This window comes from Heliconius melpomene, chromosome 3 (assembly GCF_056956725.1).
Source record: "Heliconius melpomene rosina isolate 202511_hmr_F chromosome 3, ASM5695672v1, whole genome shotgun sequence".
Lineage (NCBI taxonomy): Eukaryota > Metazoa > Arthropoda > Insecta > Lepidoptera > Nymphalidae > Heliconius > Heliconius melpomene.
Genome location: NC_140391.1, coordinates 1,197,074 through 1,215,653, shown reverse-complemented (window position 1 = coordinate 1,215,653; position 18,580 = coordinate 1,197,074). Strand labels below are relative to the sequence as shown.

Below are 18,580 nucleotides of genomic sequence, written 5' to 3'. Positions count from 1 at the left end.
GCAATAATATTTTTTATTATAGATTTATTTTACTATTTTTTATAGAGAAAATATGTTTTAGATGTATAGAAAAAAAAATGTAATAATGAATACGTAAGCATATGCATGTAGACAAAATACATGTAAAGGGTATAACGGGGATGCGAGGAACAACGGTCTGTCCACATGTATATACGAGCCGTGTTTTGTTTTCGCTTAGAAGCAATCATTTTGTATCAGTCTTTAGTCCAGCAGCGACCAGAGAGTATATTGTATACAGTGCGCGTTTGTTCAACAGAAAATTTATCCGCCATCTTTTCATCTAATTCATATTCTAAATATTCTTTAATCAAATAGACAAAAAACAGCTACCTCCGGCTGCTGGGAAGGCAGTTCTGCTGAGAAGAGCTAGTAAGTAACAGTTGCCTTTTCAATGTCAAAGGTACATTTTAATTATTATATAAACTAGTTGTTATCCTGCATGACAATCTGTAGATAATAATTCCACACATATTTATTATGTAAATATTCTTAAATATTATACTTAATTTGTGAGATTTCCATAACTTCCATACTTAAAAAAAGAAAGTAGTGCGAAAGCTATATTCCGGACACCTAAGTTAAACAATTTACTGAGCAAAATGGAACAGAGACAATTATACTTTTGATGGGTCTTCAGTTTATTCACAAAAAAAATGTCATTTTTGTCTAATATACAGAAGAAACTAAGTAAAATAATTTTTAACATTATTAGACTTTTTTCGTAGTGAAAAAAGTATTTTGTTGTAATTTCTATGTATATATATTAATTTTCTGCATTTATAAATTAAAAAATTGAAACTCAAATAGCATACCTAAACTTTATATCTTCAAACAACGAGCATTAACAAAACGTGTGATAACGTCATTCTGTAATTTCAAGACGCAAAATGTCAGATGTCAATTTCGTCAACATTGTTTTCCAAACTATTTACGATAGTTTTCAATAATTTCAGTTTAAAAAAACTAATTTTATTTTATAATTTCTGAAAACAAAGTCATTTATAATATTTAAATTTAGTTTTTTTCCTTGTACACAAGATAATTGTGACATTTCCGTATTTGTGGAACAAAGAAGTGAAATATAGACATTTTTTATTTTGATTTAAAATAGTTTAGATTGATTCAGTAATATAGAATGGATTGCGTTACTACGCTTAAGATATTAGTAATTGGAGAGAGTGGAGTTGGAAAATCTAGGTAAGTATCTATAGCCAGTTATAATCTGCATGACTCATACAGGTAAATTACTATTTATGATAGAAATTCTACACAAAATGCTGCATTTTTCCATAAAAAAGAAGAACCATAAAAAACTTTCTACAATTGCTGATTAGATACAAGAAACTGATTTAAAATTAGCAATTTCAAACAGATATTGGTTTTGTTAAATAGCATTATCAATATAATATAATATTGCGTGACTATATATGTATTAGACCTTGATTTATTTAAATGAAACAAATTACTTAGTTGTTAAATTATATTTGTGGCTGTCATGTTGCAGTAGCGCAGGATCTGATTGTAAACACTGCAGTTCTGAATTCAGTTCCCACTCTGGGGAATGATTATATCTAAATTATTGTAGTTCCTCATTCTGATTAACATAGTGTGGTATTGTGTTCTGCCACTCAACATACAATGTCTCTAAAACTAAATGGAAATTGTGCGACATCATGTTTTAACTCTAAGTTCCCTCTACATAATGCTTCCGATTCCGATTGCTGCTTTTACATCACTTGCATCAAATATGAAGCTGAATTTTCTACAGCAAGATTTAGTTTTTTATTCTTAAATACAAATATATTTAAAATGTTCATTATGAATTCTATTTTAGCATTATCTTAGCGTTCACAACTGGGGATTATAATTCATCATTCCCAGCAACAATCGGAGTTGATTACAAATGTAAGGTTATGGAAGTGAATGGCTTGAAAGTCAAACTCGGTATATGGGACACAGCTGGTCAAGAGCGATACAGAACATTGACAAACAGTTTTTATAGGTAAGAATTTATATAATCCGTGAAAATATTAAAATAATCATTTTGTGAGACCATTGTGACACAAGGGTCTAAGTGTGCAACTGTAAATGTGATGGTTATAGACTTCATTCCTATTCTGTGGAATAAAATTTTTCATATATTCATACATATATATACATACATTCCTAGCTCTGGTAATGAGGCAGTATGACCTTGAATTCTTGCTAGGATCCTTCCTAGGTTCTATCTGTTTACCCTGCTATGTGCAGAAAACAGCATAAGGAAAAATAAAGAAACATTTATTGAAGCCATTGTGGTGCAATGGGATAATATCTGATGTTAATGGATCTCATCTCCACTTAGACAAATGAATTATTATTTTTTTTTTTTCACATATAATTTACATTGTGTGATTAATTATGTAATAATAACAAATAGTAAAATGTATGTTTTTAACGTTTCCATTATTACTAATCTTTGTTACATTTTATCATTTTTTGGTTTTTTAATTATTGTGTGTAGGGATGAGGTTTAAAAATAGTGATGTAGACAAACAGGTCTCATAGCATTCGCTAAGCCTTAATTTTGTATTTATCTTTTTTGTATAGTACCATTAAACACAACAGGTTGTGGGTTCAATTCCTCTCAAGGAAATTATTTAATTTCCTCATAGTATTGTAATAGGAAAGAAATGTCTTAACTCTATGTTCCCTGGTATCCTCTACAGTGTAACGCTAGTAACAGGCAGACAGTGTAACGCTAAATGCTGTGATTATGCATTCCAGTCTTAGAATAGAAAATATTTAATTCTAAGATAATCTTGCTTATTTTTTTTTCTGCACTGCTCTGGAGAATGATTATATTTAACATTATTTTTATTTTCCCTCTCCAGAAGAGTGACGTAAGTTCCCCCACTCAACATACAACCTCGAAATCGGTCGAAAAGCGGATGCTGTGTGAATAGTGTCTTAACACTAGATCTCTATCTCTACCTAACCTGGTTTATGCGGGATACGGCGTGAAGTTAAAAAAACTATGTTTACCACTAGGATATTTATAACAAAGTGTGGCGTTGAGTTCCGCCACATTGCATATTGCATTTTCTCGAATTCGAGAGAAAAGTGGGGAACTAAGTGTCTTAACACTACATCCTCTCTGCCTAACCTGCTATATGCGGGATACAACGTAAATGTATGTTATCGTTTTAGAGACGCACACGGTGCAATTTTAGTCTACGACGTGTCCGAACCGAAAACACTGCAGAAACTCAACGAGTGGGTTGAAGAGCTACAAGTGTATTCAACTAAGAAGAACATAGTTTGTCTTGTAGTTGGCAACAAAATTGATAAAGTAAGTAATTATATATTTTTTTTGTATTAAGTTACAGCTTATTTTGGTAGTATTTGACTGGACACGAAAATAATGGCGTATCCATGCTAATATTAAGGCCGTCGTTGCGCAGGGTCCTATTCAGACGACTGTAAGCTCAACGGTTGCGGGTCGATACCCAGTCGGAGGAATGAAATATTTCATATTTTGATTTCCTCGCTCTGGTAACTAGGCATAGCGCAGCGTTTGGTTCCGCAACGCAATTATTCGACGCGGGCAATGGAAATGACTTAATTGAGATCCATTCTCATTGGTTGATTGATTGACTGTTGGCATTAGTCTCCAAGGTTCCTACCTACTAAGTTGAAGAGTTTTTTTTTGGTTGGACGCACCAATCTCAGAAACTACTGGCTCGAATTAAAAAAATTTAAGCCAATTCCTAGTTTATTCGTTTCGCGACACCACAACGAAAAGCTAATGGGTTTTTTATAACATTGACGCCATTATTATGTTAATCATTTAAGTTTTGCTTATACATGTGTCCCAAACAAACAATGAGTTCTATCACTCTTTTTATATATATCGATAGAATCTGTAAATAGTACAAATAGTGCAAATAGACTATGTTTATTTCACTCAAATCATATGAATTAATAATTATTTATATGAATATTTATCTACCTGTTTGTTATCTCGACATTTAGCTATATTTGAAACTAAAATAGATTGCATTATCTTCACATCATAATAACGTGAGTGTTTATTGATAATATTTAATACATGTTGATTTCTAAAGCCCGGTTAGCCCGGTATGCCCCGGTCGGCCCGGTTTAAAAGAGAATGAAGTTTTATATTTCCACCAATTAAGAGTTTTGTATTTCGTTATTATTTCTCTCCGCTCTCTGGAACTGAGCGAGTTCATTTCAATCCTTTTTACTCGCTCGGTCTTTTCGGCCCATACTTACTACTATTTGTTGATGAAAATAAAAGTATGCGGCTTACTATTGCGAGTTCAACGTAGTCCTTAATAGGTCCGCTCTGATCGTGGTGGAAATAGAGCCTTAAAATTGTTTGTCACAGATTATAAATAAATTAAATATGCTTCATAATATGTAAAAAAAGCATAAAATCTAGATTTTTTTTATTTTTTTTTATCTTTATGATATTAAGGACCATGTTTGTTTACATTTTTTGTCGTGTTAATCTTAGAGATAGAATAAAATTAAGTACGTTTCGCTCGCCTGTACAGTCAATCACTATTTGTATGCGTTATAACGACATTAATTTACAAAATATATTAGAATACTGAAATTCTATTAATATTTCCTCTGTATTTTTTAAAAGTAGTGAGACATAAATTGTCTTATTAGTTTCCATTAATTTAAAAAATACTTGTACTTGTAAAATACTTGTAGGGCAATGAATTCTAATATGGCATCTTGTCGAAATAGACAAAAGCTATTGGAATATTTTAATTATAAGTACATACTCCTTTGATGATTTCGATGGTGAAAGCCTCATACTATAAGTCTTAGGCTTCCAATATTAATTATTCAGTTTTTAGTTAGCTGTTTTGTTTTTGTTTAGTGTATTCTATATTCAATTAGGCCTTTTTGTAATGGAACTCTTTTGAATCATCGAGTTACATAGCAATGTAGTAGTGCCAGTTACTCAACAGTCAATGTCTTGAAAATTCGGTGGAAAGTGGGGAATGCAGTGCCTTAACAACAGGTTCCCTATTTTGCTGAAAAATTGATTAAAATATATTAATATTAATTATATTTGTACATCAGCCACGCGCCGTATCAAGGGAAGCGGGACAGGCGTTCGCACAAAAACACAGAATGCTCTTTATTGAAAGCAGCGCGAAAACACAAGAAGGTATCAATTTGGCATTCGAAGAACTTGTACAGAAGGTAGGGCATAATATTTTGTATTGCAGTTAATAAATATTATTAATAATTAAATCTGTCTTCAATATAAAATTAAATTAATCAATTGGGAATGAAGAGTGCATTTTCACGTATGAATGGTTTTTCTCATTTTTTTTGCAGCTTTACTTACTACCAATTAAATAAAAATGTATAGTTATGTATTCATCCATTATCTTATCTCTAAAATATTAAAGTTTCATATTAAAAGTTCGTATGTAAAGCTTTTTAAGTAAAAAATATAGTTTGTAAGTTATTAACTAAGAAATATTATTTATTATTTTAAAGATAATAGAAACACCTGGACTTTGGGAGTCAACCGGTTCATCGTCTAACATTCGCATATCAAACGACGAAAGAAGGGAACAAGAAGAATATTCGTGCTCTTGTACTATATAATATAAAAAAACGCTTTGCTTTGTAGGTTGGCTGTAGGTATGTTTAGTACAATTTTTATAAGAATTAAAAAAGAAAATAAATTTATATATTTTCCGTTTTAGTGTTATCTGTTTTATAAAATGTATTAATATTATGTATTTATTTCTTTTATAGATTTGATTTGATTATTAAAGATTTGAAATCGATATTTATTATTATTTAAATGAAAAAATCCATTATGAATGTTTGAACTGTTGTCACTTTTTTAAAATATTTGTCCGTTAAATACAGATAATAAATTTATTTTACGTTAAATACAGATAATATAAAGCCAACCTCTGTGTGCAATGTGATATTTTATAAAGTCTGCTTTTGTATATAAATAAATATATATTATTAAAATAATTTAATATGGACTACACTTATTTAGTAAACCTATTTTTAATTTTAACTATTAATTTGTTATTAATAGTTTATCAATTAGAAACTATTAATAACAAATTAATATAATAAAATGTAAAAGATTCATCACATAATAATTGTGTAACATTTTAAAAATTAACCTTTATATCTGGTGTTATCAGAAAAAGCGGCGTTAGATTCCGTCAATGAGTATCTTAGTACAATATCTTTATATGCACACCTATACTACGGCATGTCATTTAGTTTTATACATTTGTGAAAATCAAAGATCTTATAATTTTTATAGTTACCATTTGACAGTTATCCTATATTGTTATTATTTTTTTATTTCTTACAAGCTTTTATTTGACATCTACTAGTATCTACTAGTATGTGAAATATTGCAAGTTGAATTATACCCACTACTCAGTGTCCCATTTGAGCTGAAAGTTGTATTACGGTTACAGTTCCATCTAACATGGGCATCAAATGATTACGGATGATTCGTTACAGAAATAAAGCTTATACATTAGAATAACAAACTACAATTTATATGAAGATTTTGTATAAATTTAGCTATCATGTCTATGCGGGCGAAGCCACGTTTGGCTGCCCGTAGTACATAAGTAATTTGTAAAAAGGAATTTAAAAAGAAACCACAAATATGAATGCATTGTAGCACTTTTTTATATTATTTAGGTATATAGGCTTGTGCTATCGTTGTTATATTTTTATCTGTGAAATTTTAATGATTAATTAAATAATAGATAATACATGTAAAATAGGACCAATAATATTAAATTCATAAATAAATATGGTAATTAATATTAATTAGTTTCATTTGCTAACCGAAAGCCATTTTGAATTTAAATATCATTGGTACATTATTTTGTTATTTGTGTGCGAAATGTGATATTGTAGTTGCTATAATTTTTATTATAGATATAATCAATGTAATTGAGGCCATCGTAGAGCAGTGGGACAGCGTCCGCCTATAAGCGCGATGATTGTAGGTTCGACTCCCACGCGGTGAAAAGATTATATATATTTTCGTTTTCTTGATTTGATAAGGAAAGCGCGGTGTACGTACGTAATATTTTGAAAGTTGAGCGAACACTGCCTGCTTTGCTAGGAGCGAAAAAATTGAGATATTAACATGTAATAATTATTAAAATTTTATTATATTTATAATACTTTCAAAGATATTTTCATCCATTTTACCACTTAATTTTAAAATATCAGCTTAAAAAAGAAACTATTAACATCCACTGTCTTAACTCACCCGGGCTAACTGACCGGCCATTTATCACAACTAGTACAAATGCCTCTCAAGGAGGCCTGCCCTCAATGGCCCTCCGGAGTCCCACTAATGAGCTCCCATCATTCACCGCGCCGGGATAAGCGTTGACAAATAAAAGCAGAGTCGTGATTTACAGGCGTTTACTTTATCTGTTGTCATTTATAATCTGTGTAACATGTTAAGAGATGTTTTGGCGGGAAAATAAAGCTGTCAAGATGAGCAAGATAAACAGAATGATTGCTTATGTTTACTATTCCGTTGGTGAATTAATATGGAGTTGTATTTATTATTGTTTTGCGAGGAACCGTGTTAATAATGTAGCAGTGAAGTGTTCATTATGTTGTTTTGGTAGTAGCTATAAAAATATTTTGGTTATTTAAGAAATAATATTTTTTTTGTTGAAGAAGTATAAGAAAGAACATTTGGATTTAAGCCAATCGTGGCGGCAACTAGCAAATGTGTGTGACTGTAAACGCGACTTGTGGTTTGGACTTGTGGGACTCTTGGCGCAGAGGCACAATTCTGCGACTGTGAACGCTATAGTATGTGTATTCTCATTCGAGGCAAATCCCGGCGTTAAGTTCCGCCACTCGACACGCAGTGCCTCCAGAACCCGGCAGAAGGTTTTTCAAGTTCCTGTTCCCCTGCTACGTGCGAGATACAGGTAAAAGCTAAAAAAAACAATTTAAGCACTCAAATAAACAAGTATATTTCAAATTTACACTCAATTGAAGCAGCACAAGCTATCTCACTTCGACTAAAGCTGTCGAAATTAATACATACGGATAGTGGAGTTTCAGTCAACATCCGACGAGCTTATCTTATCAAAATAGCGCAAGCACTCGTGTAATATAGAGACTACTGGATTTAATGCTAGACAAAATGTTGAGGGAAATTTTGTGACTGAAAATTCCTATAATAATATTGTTTTTTTTTATTCACGCTGCATTCCGTACTTAGGAGGGTAGATATAGAAATTTTATTGTTACAGTTTTTATATGTACATAAATAAATTAAATAAACGAAGCCATGGTTGCGACGCAATGGTTGTGGGTTCGATTCTCTCTCGGGGAATGAATAATTTTTATTTCATTGTATTATTTATTAAGCAAAACGTGACTGATATTCACACGCAATATGTCTAAAATTAAGAAAATTTATAAAAAAAAAGAACAAGAATAAACAAATATTCAACATTTAAAAATCATAAATATCGGGATCGGTATATAAAGGGAACTATCTAATTAAAACCTACTAACTTAAAATATTTATAATATCAAATAAAATGCATTATAACTTAAATTTACTTATATAAATAAAAGCTGAGGTATAAGTAAGTCCAACTAGAATTCAAATCTGCATTGCAAATACTTGTCTTACATTTAAGTTTATATTTCTCTTGTAACTTAAAGGTGTTTTACTAGTTTTACACTTTGTATTAATTTGTATGTAATTTGTATAGACAGAGTGCAGCGTTAAGTTCCACTCAACATGCAATATCTCAAAAATTAGATGGGAAATTGGACACGGGGCTACAGATCTTCACTATAATTTATTTGCATTTCTCCGCTTAGGTAAATGAAGCATGACGTTGGGTTGCGCAACAATATAGGTATATCTACATGTAAAAGACTCCGCAAATTAAAAAAAACTCCTCTTATAATGTATGTTTCTTATTTACTTGTAAATCTCACTCTGTTATAGAGAAAAATAGAAGCGATTTATTTCTAAAACGGAAGCCTCGTACGTCCATTAATTTCACTAGCTATAAACTGGAACAGTTTACAACTATTTGGAAGTGGAATACTTGACAATATAACTAGTATCGACACTTCTATGAAGTTATATACATATATTATTTATATTTTTACTTCACCAAATTATGTTATTAGTAATATGACATAGTACTAACTAAAAAAAAGTAGAATTTTCAAGACATCCGTGTTGAGTGGCGGAACTCAACCCTGGGCGCTGTCTACCAGTGATAGTGTAATAAACAACTGTAAAAATGAACAATAGATATTTTTAAAGAATATTTAATAAATATCCGTATAGTTCTGATATTAGTATACCTATATAAATACATTTTAAACAAACCTTCTTTCATATAACATTATTTTACAATGTAAAATGATTTAATTACTTCTAGGGCTCACTCGTGGAGGGAACTTAAGTAGGGTTAAATACAACTGAGTGCTATTCTTTTAATGACAATGAAAATGAGCATCGTGAGCGTTACTTGTACCAGTTTTCGTTTTAAGTATGATGAGATATATTATTATTATATAGAGTACTAGTCGTTGTCCCCGACTTTGTTTGCGTGGGCGTTAAGGATATTATAATAAAAAATCTTGTCTTGCTGTTGCCGTAAACAAAAATCAAGAAATCCAATTCTAATAGTGTTTCTAGTGTAGAGTCCAAAAAGTAAAGAAGAAAAAGGTTATCCCCATCTGGTCATATGGGTTTAACCAGTCGCGCTTACAGCCACATTTTATGTCCTTGCATCACGACTGGTGTCGATAAGTAAACAACATAATTAATATAAAATATTCTGTTTTGGTTTTCCTTATATATTTTACCATTAGAGTGTTTAAATAAGAAAAATAATTACCAAAATAATCGGGTCTCCAAGAGCACTGTTAACAGCACAGTTCCAACATCACTGTCAAACTGTAGACTATTATCATGGGCAAAGATAAACGGAACTAGAATAACTGGTCTTGTGCAAACGTTGAGAGCTGTGTAGGCATTTCCTGTAGTTACGAACTTGTATTGTAATTAAAGTTATAAAATATGGGTGGGATTGTGGTTTCAATGCTTATTTTAAGTGGTTTTCTTTTTTGGGTAGAAGCAGTTCCGCCAGCGCATTCGGAACATTGCGTGTTGAGTAGTGCAACCGAACGCTGCGCTTTATTTTATTAAACTTGTTAAAATAATTTATTCCCTCAAGTGAGAACCGAACGCACAACCATTTATATTCCGTGCCACTGCGCCATGATGGTCTCAATCTTAATAATAAAAAAATATTTCTTCCTTCACATATTTTGTAAAGTTGTGTAGAAAAAAAAACAACGAACGCTATTTTTCAAGCGGTTTAAATATTTTATACAGTTAAACATAAAATACGATACAATAATTGAGAACTTGAGTCTAAGGTAATATAGTAAAAAAAATTAAACTATAAAATAGTTAACGAACTTCAATTTTAATGTTTAATCGAGGCATAATTTTATATTTGAAAGTCTTATTGAGAAAAAAAAACTTTAATCAACTCAAATGAAATGGTCGGGAGTTCCCCGCGACACTTTTATCTGGAAATCCATTTTTGACGTGAATTTTTACAATGACGGAGAAATTGAAATGAAGTAGGTAGGTTTTTATGCGAAAGCTTTTGCTGTCACTTCTTAAATGATTCAATAAGTTTTGAACGATTCATACCTTTCTAATGGGGTTTAAACTAAACTTAAATTAGAATAATTGCGTATACTTAGTTTTGTACACTCTTTGGAACCCGACACTTTTTGCAGTAGCATCCATTAATTGATAGCAATACAATTTTACGCAAATATATTTAAATGATTTTTCTTGAAGCTATCCTCACATACTACAGCCACACAGAGCTTGCATTTTTCCAGGGACAGAGTACTCTCTTTCGTACCCACTCGGTGTCGCTGTAGAAACCAATGGAGGTATCAGCATTAACCTCAAGTTGAATAAATAAATAAATAAAAAATATTTCGATGAAAGTATCTCAAAAAATAAAAAGAACCTTCCTCTGAAAAAAAATGACAATAATTTCACACAATATTTAAAATATTACCATATCGAATCATCTATATCTGTCTCAAGACCAACCATTGGCACTGGGCCAGTCGTCTCAACAATAAATAATGGGAAAAAAATATTTTCTTGTAATTAGCAAATCATCAAGCTTCTTCAAGAAACACTACTGCAGAATGAATTTGCAATAGACGAGGAATGATAAAAAGCGCCATTCATTAACCATTCTCATTGTTTCCGAATACAAAGGAAATAATTAATTCGTTCGCCCTAAAAAGGAAGTATTATTTATTATAACAAACGTAATATATCATATAAAAGTAAATAGGCACTTTATAGGGCACACTGCCAGTTATGTTTTATCATACATTTACCTATATAAAATGTGTTGGTATAACAATAAAATTAAAGTATATACAGAATATGCAGTAGTAGAGTGGTGAGGCCAGTCGTGGCGCTGGGAGTATAAACGCGACAGGTTTTGGGTTCAATGCCCACTAAAGAAACTGAACTGTATTTAATATTTTCATTTCCTTCTTCTGGTAACGAGGCAAAACACGGCGTTGAGTTCCTCCACTCACCACTCACTGTCTTCAAAATTGGGCGTACGCATGTTAAACAGCACTTTTCCACAGTTACCAATTAAATGATCTTAGAACCTATTACCACCTCAAAATCACCAAAAACCTTAAGCACGAAACCACAAGCTTCACAATAATTACATTTATTTATCGACAAAAACCTTTTGTTTGCTAAATTGTATCTAATTATGCGAATACACCATCTTGTGATAATAACGTTAATCTATACAATAACCGGTAATCCTGTATAATGGAACCCGAGTAAGCTCCGAGTAATTGATCTCAAATGAATTTTGAAATTGTTCGGGAAAAAAGGTAGCTTGGGGCGTATTCGTGAAGATATCTGGCTTAGTGGTCATTATTATCAACTTTGAAGATAGAAGTGCGTTTGATTATATAGTATAAATATACATATATAGAATTTGTTTGGTTAAATGTGCTTATCTCAGGAAGTACTGGTTAAAATTAAAATATTATGTTTGTGTTGCACAGTATGGCTATCGAGGAAGGCTATAGACTGTTTTATATCAAGCTAATCTAGTTTTTTAACTGTTCCCGTTAAAAGACTTTCGTCGCATTCTGGACTTCTGCCCGCCGAATTCTGTAGGTATTGTATGTTGAGAGGCGAAACCCAACATCGCGCTTGACCTGCCTCGTTTAATTACCTCGACTGGTCTCACATTAAAAACATTTTTTCTAAAGTTACGTTAAAAAGCACTTAATTACAGAAAATAATAGTAGTATTTTTTGTTTCAAAATACACATTACCAAAAAAGTTTACAGCTAAAAAAATCTGCGCCCAAAAACAAAACTTTACTTAATGTTGCTGCGAGCATCGACGAAATTATTTGAGTGCTTCGCATTTTTATGTCCATTTTTACGACATTTTATATAAACATGTACCTTTTTGTAACAAGTGACACACCCGCTGAATTTATTTCACTTGTTTTTCGTACACTTCCACTTCGGTTTGTATAAGTGTTATGTTGTTTTTGTTATAATTTGATAATTTGTAAATGAAATATTTTAGTGAATCTAGAATAAATAAAAAATATATATATTATAGATTATAGAGTTTTATTAGTGTCGTATTATATAGCAGACTATATTGAAGACTATAATATATTAGGCTAGTATATAATATATTTCTTGATTTCCTTGTTGGCGTGAGCTTCTTGGAGTGGCTTCGTGGAGCTTGAAAATTGCTTTCTTAATGAGGCCAAACTCAATTTTGTACTTTGTTTAACCAGCCCCAAAAATTAATATTTTTTAATTTAGATTTCCTCTCTACTTACTACTTTGCCCACGTGGTTTTCGATTTTCCTAAGATATATTTTCTTGAACTTTCGACTAAGGTCGGTGGATTTTTCAAAATTCCTTACTTAATGCTCACTGATGCTTTAGAGAGAATAAGAAATAAATAAAATAAAAAAATCTAGTTTCAGCTGTTTGGAATAAATAAGATATTTTATGAAATTAAAATCGACTTTAAACTCATAGTGTATAAAAATATACATTGAATTATTGTATTGTAAATACATAGATCGAGCAAATATTAATATAATAGCTCTCTTATACTAGATAAGTAGATAGCTCATTGTTTGGTCGTAATTATATGCGAGTTAATTGCACGGGTCGGTAAGTAATTGTATTATCATTTAATTGATTTGCTATAATTATTATCATAGCAATAGCACAGGATGCGTCTAACCTAATACAGCTTTTTTCTTCAATTTATAAACGTTGTGTATAGCAAGTTATACAAATTGTACTTCAGCGGATATATGTCATACAAGTTGATATATAATCCTGAAATTCCTACGGAATGTAAATCGGACTCGGTATGCGAGTCTGACTTGCATTTGACCGGTTTTTTGATCCCGCTAAAGGAAAACATAATTTAATATAAAACATCTGTAAAGGCCATCCGTGGCGCAGGGGCACGGGAATGTGACTGTAAACAGAACTAGAAGTGAGTTGGATCCCCACTTGAGAAAACAAAATATTTATTTAAATTTATATTTTCATTTCTCCTCTCTTATGTTGAAGCAAAGCGCCTTGTTGAATTCCGCCACTCAACACGCAATGCCTCCAAAATTCGTTGGAAAATGGTAGGAATGTCTTAACTCTTAACATTAGATTCCTTCTGCTTACCCTGCTGTGTGCGGGATAAAGCGTGAAGCTGATTTTAATTTATTTCGTAGCTCTAGAAACATGCCACATGACTAAGCCTGCCATAACTAATACACTTTAGAGACATTAATTCACCGTATAATTACTACGCAGTCATCATTCGTTTTGTATAAATTAGGAATAATTCACGAGGAAACAACTTGGCTTATGTTTTCTTTATAAAGTTTATGCGATGCAAAATTTTGATGTTGCTAATTTAAGGGGCTAGTTGAGAGCGCGCGTTATGTATAATTAGTTTCTTTATAAAATTGTTGAAATTAGATTTTTTAACTTCACGCTATCTGGACCTGGTGTTAAGAACACCGTTTCCACCGCATTCTACAGGCATTACGTATTGAGTTGTGGAGTTCAACACCGCGCATTGCCTCGTTATTGGGCGGAAATAAGTAGGTTTCATGTTATGCCGTAAAAATCATGAAATTGTTGATAATTTGTTTATTAACAATTACCAAGACATATCTACTTCAAGGCATTTATGAGGCCGGTGTAGTTATGTGTGTATTCGATTCCAAGTTGAGGAAACGATCTTGTTTTAATGGTAAATACGCTTTTTCTGTTACTTTGGATTTCGCTTCCGCGTATAAATTAAACCACACATGTCAAGTTGAGTCAACTTTCGAAAGGTTTTCGTTGTGTAATTATTATCATTCCGCTCGTTCAGTGCGAGTATTCATTATTAGGCGAAAGTCTTATTTGCCTTCCTTAAGAAGTATTTACTTCGTGATGACGTTGATTTAACATAAGTTTTTGCAAGAAAGGGTTTTTGTTCACGAGTTAAGAAATTTTATACGTAATATTACGCTCAGTATTTTCGGAAGTGCCTTATCAGTCACTCATACTGTACGGAAATATTAAAATACAGATTGTATCGACTTGTAATCGAACCCAATACCATTGAATCTAGCTTCAGAAATAAAGTCGCAACAATACTATATTTATTTAAAAAAATAAATTATATAAAAATAATCAAAAGTGTTTATTAGCAATTTAAATTGCCACTTACAAGTAACTAGAGCATAAAGTTCTGTCGCGACGCTTCGAAGAATATAAACTTTTCTCATTATAGGGCCTTTAAAGAAAGGTGAGAAACGAATGAAAAAATAAAACATCCCAACAACGAATCTAATTAAAAACAAGTCGAATCTTACTTTGGGTCCGATGTAAAAATATTTTCTGTTAATATATTTTTCGTAGAAAAAATCAGGTCAGAGGACTTGAGGCCAGTCGTAGTACAGTTGCACAAGCGTGCGACTGTAAACGCGACAGGTAGTGGGTTCGATACCCATTGATGTCCTCGCTCTGGTCAAAAGGAAAAGTTCGGCGAAAAGTGGAGAATGGAAGTGTAGTAACTCTAGGTTAAGTAAAAGTATAAGGATTATTCTTTTTAAAAATCTAGCATTTTTTTTTCTCTATTAAAAACTTCATAGAAGTGCTCACTAGTATATATCACGCTGCTTCAATTCTCTTAGGTTTTTCTACACTTACCAAGTAAGTCAAAGTAAATGTGGTGTTAAAACACTCTATTCCTCACAGTATAAAGTAACCTATAAAATGATCGTAAAGCGAAAAATAAAAAGGCGAACTACATTTTCATAAAAAGCGAAATAAAAGAAATATATACGTAACATTCCCAAGCTTTAATTCAAAAAAGTTTACTGCAAATATTATTATCTATCTTGTACACTCGCAAAAACACTAAACACGCAACTACTTGAGTTATTTATATCGCATAAACCTAGTGAATGCCATAGAGACGTAGTTCAAATTGCTTGATTGTATCCTTTATGGTTACAGGTTCGATTACTACTTTGATGAATGATAGTTATATTTACATGACATTTAAGATCGTCAGTAATATATATTTAACAATAACAGTAAGATCCAGTGAGAACAGTGATAACACTAGATTTTCTCCGCTTTTTCCACAAAAAAGGAGTAATACAATACTATAAAAAATATACATAGCTTTGTGAAATATATAGAAATAATATTCAGGTTTGTAACGCAAAATATCACAAAAATTATTAACCAAAAAAAAATTGAACCACTCAAATTATTCCGACGATGTCCGCGATGAAATTAAAACAAACTTTCGTTTGCGTTTAGAATTAATGTTTATGGAGTTGTGGAAAGCTTTTTTTTTTGCTCTTTTTATACGGCACGGCTGTAAAAAGAGTTACTGCGGGATGGCGACGTATAGCTTAATTGGCTGTGGCACTTGAACGGTATCTATAAACTTATGTTTGTTACTTTATGTTAAACATGAGATATTAGTAATCAGTGTAGTGATGTCCACTGAATCTCTAGTGGGGTAGCCAGAGAGAAAACTTTCGCCTCGTCCATTGTCATCAACCTCTTTATATATTCTCTGCAGGAGGTCATCATGCTTTTTATATGACCTTCCTCCACAAAATTAAATTCTAGTCAATGAAAAAAGCACTTTCATCATGTAGCATCATCATGTATAATGTAAAGACAAGACATCCCAAAGCTCATTCAATGCATTTAAAACGCAACTAAGCAAATACATTATTAAAAGCTACCCATCCTAAAAAAAAAAACAAATGCATTGAATGAGTAAGAAAAAAAAATGTAATTGATTTTTGATTAATGTACGACCGACTACATCTATTTATTATGTTAAAAATGTTTCCATGTAAGTGGCCTGTGTTTTTTTTTTTTTTTTTTTATGGAAATAAAAAATATCTTTAACATCGACTTCGAGAAGAAAGTAGAAAACGTCTACTTTCTTCGCAAACTCAAGACATTGTGTTTTGAGTAGCACAACTACATTAAAAACGCTCTTTATGTAATTTCATATGCTACCGCATTATAGCAGTGCAAAAGAACCTAGTGATACGACACTCAGAACTCCATTTTCTACCCATTTATCGAAAAATGATGTACTCGCCGTTCTTTGTCTACCATAGCGAGGAAATTAAGATAAATCTAAGCATTTTAAATTAAAGTCAACTGGATTAATCATGTTTATATAGTACTATATGGATCTACTCGTAAATGTGTACTACTGGAAAGTTATCAAAACGTCTTCCAAAAATGTATAATGTCGAATACGAGTATAGATGATTCATCATTAAATACTTTCATTTAAAAGGTATAATAAAATTTATCAAATATCTTATTAAATATAAATAATCCACCAAGTATATATTAAAGTTATTAGAATACCTAAAATACATATATTACAGCCCCCTTAACTTCAATGTAGTATACCTAGGAACACACAAAGGAAATTGCTAAGCTTGAGAGACACACTCGACGCTACATAGCACTATGCAGGAATTGAGATCCACAAGTCTTGGTACGTCATTATATTCCATAGACATAACATAAGCTATTTTAGTTTATTAAATATACTAATTTAAATTTTCGAAATTGGTTAAAAACTTCTACTTAATTGCTCGAATATAATATTGGTCACTCAGTCAATATTTGAAGAGTTTGCAGGATATTTCCGTGCTCCGACAACTTTCTGGAAATGGCCGGATATGGTTATTAAATTACACAATCGATTTTCTAAATTTGAAAGTCAAAGTGGCAATGGGATGGCAACAGTACTGTAAAGAATGAGAGGGGTGAAAACCGAAGACCGTGGGAGCGTAGGTTAGATGCCTCGACTAACAATCAGGAACAGATAGACGAAGCGTTGGAAGGCCTGCCTGAGTTCCGCATTTTGAAACTACGGCAATAAGTCCAGGAAAGTAAACTCTTTAACTTAAGTAATCGTAACTAACCGTAACCTTTGCGTACTATATACGTAACTTAATGGAAACGGAGTGTCTTTACTACTACTAACACTAGGTTCCCAGACTGGGAAACGGAAGTTTCTGAACGGGTCCATTGTCTCTTAGCACTAGATTCCCAAATCCCTTCTGCCTACCTTGCTAGTATGCGAGATACACCCTGAAACTAAAAATCAATTTTATTACATTAAGCTATGCTTTAAATGATAAAACCAAACATTACCTATTTGGATACGTTTCCCAAATATATCACAACACAAGGCGTCCAAAAATTAAAGCTGCATAACGCAAAAAGCCTGGATTTTGATTTTTCTCTTAAAACACGGATGTGTCTGCCGCAAGCGGAATATTAATGAATTTGTGCTAGCTTACATGAGGTAAAACGTAAAACGTAACGTACCATATGTATGAAATGTATAGGTTTACAAGAGCGAAATAAATTTGCAATTTAAAATTGGTTTGACGAAATCGAGGTTCTATTGGAGTGTTATTAATATGAATAATACTAAAAGTACATCTAAAAAATTAAATGTTGAACCATCTAATTTAGTAATACGTTTTTATTTAGTTCACTAATATTTTCTTTCACTTAACACGTCATGTGTAAAAAAAGTGGGGGGACAGTGGGAAACTAAGTGTTATAACACTAGGTCCCCTCTATCTACTCGAGAGCGTAGAATTACAAATATGTACTGTAACCAAGTATAGCCTCTCGAAAATGGACCAAAATCACAAACATTCACCAGCCTCTATTAATTCAGTAAAAGTACAAAATTCTTCGTAGAAATTGTATTTTTAAAAAAATCCACCGTTACTAGTAAAACAGAGTGTAAACAGTGTCGCTTAACTCAATGCTAGTTTTATAAAAGCCTACCTCTCGGCCCTACTTTTAACCTTGCTATAAAATCCGCATTTTTCTC

General features: G+C 31.9%; 1 protein-coding gene across 1 annotated transcript; it reads left to right on the top strand.

Annotated features, from left to right (window-relative positions):
* Nucleotides 1-1,010: 1,010 nt before the first annotated feature.
* LOC146539793 (ras-related protein Rab-18-like) lies at nt 1,011-6,876 on the top strand. Its single transcript, XM_085207448.1, has 5 exons — nt 1,011-1,218; nt 1,856-2,023; nt 3,211-3,352; nt 5,125-5,247; nt 5,551-6,876. Exons 1-5 carry the CDS (start codon nt 1,157-1,159, stop codon nt 5,659-5,661), a joined length of 606 nt encoding a protein of 201 aa, XP_085063574.1. The 5' UTR covers nt 1,011-1,156; the 3' UTR covers nt 5,662-6,876.
* Nucleotides 6,877-18,580: the final 11,704 nt, after the last annotated feature.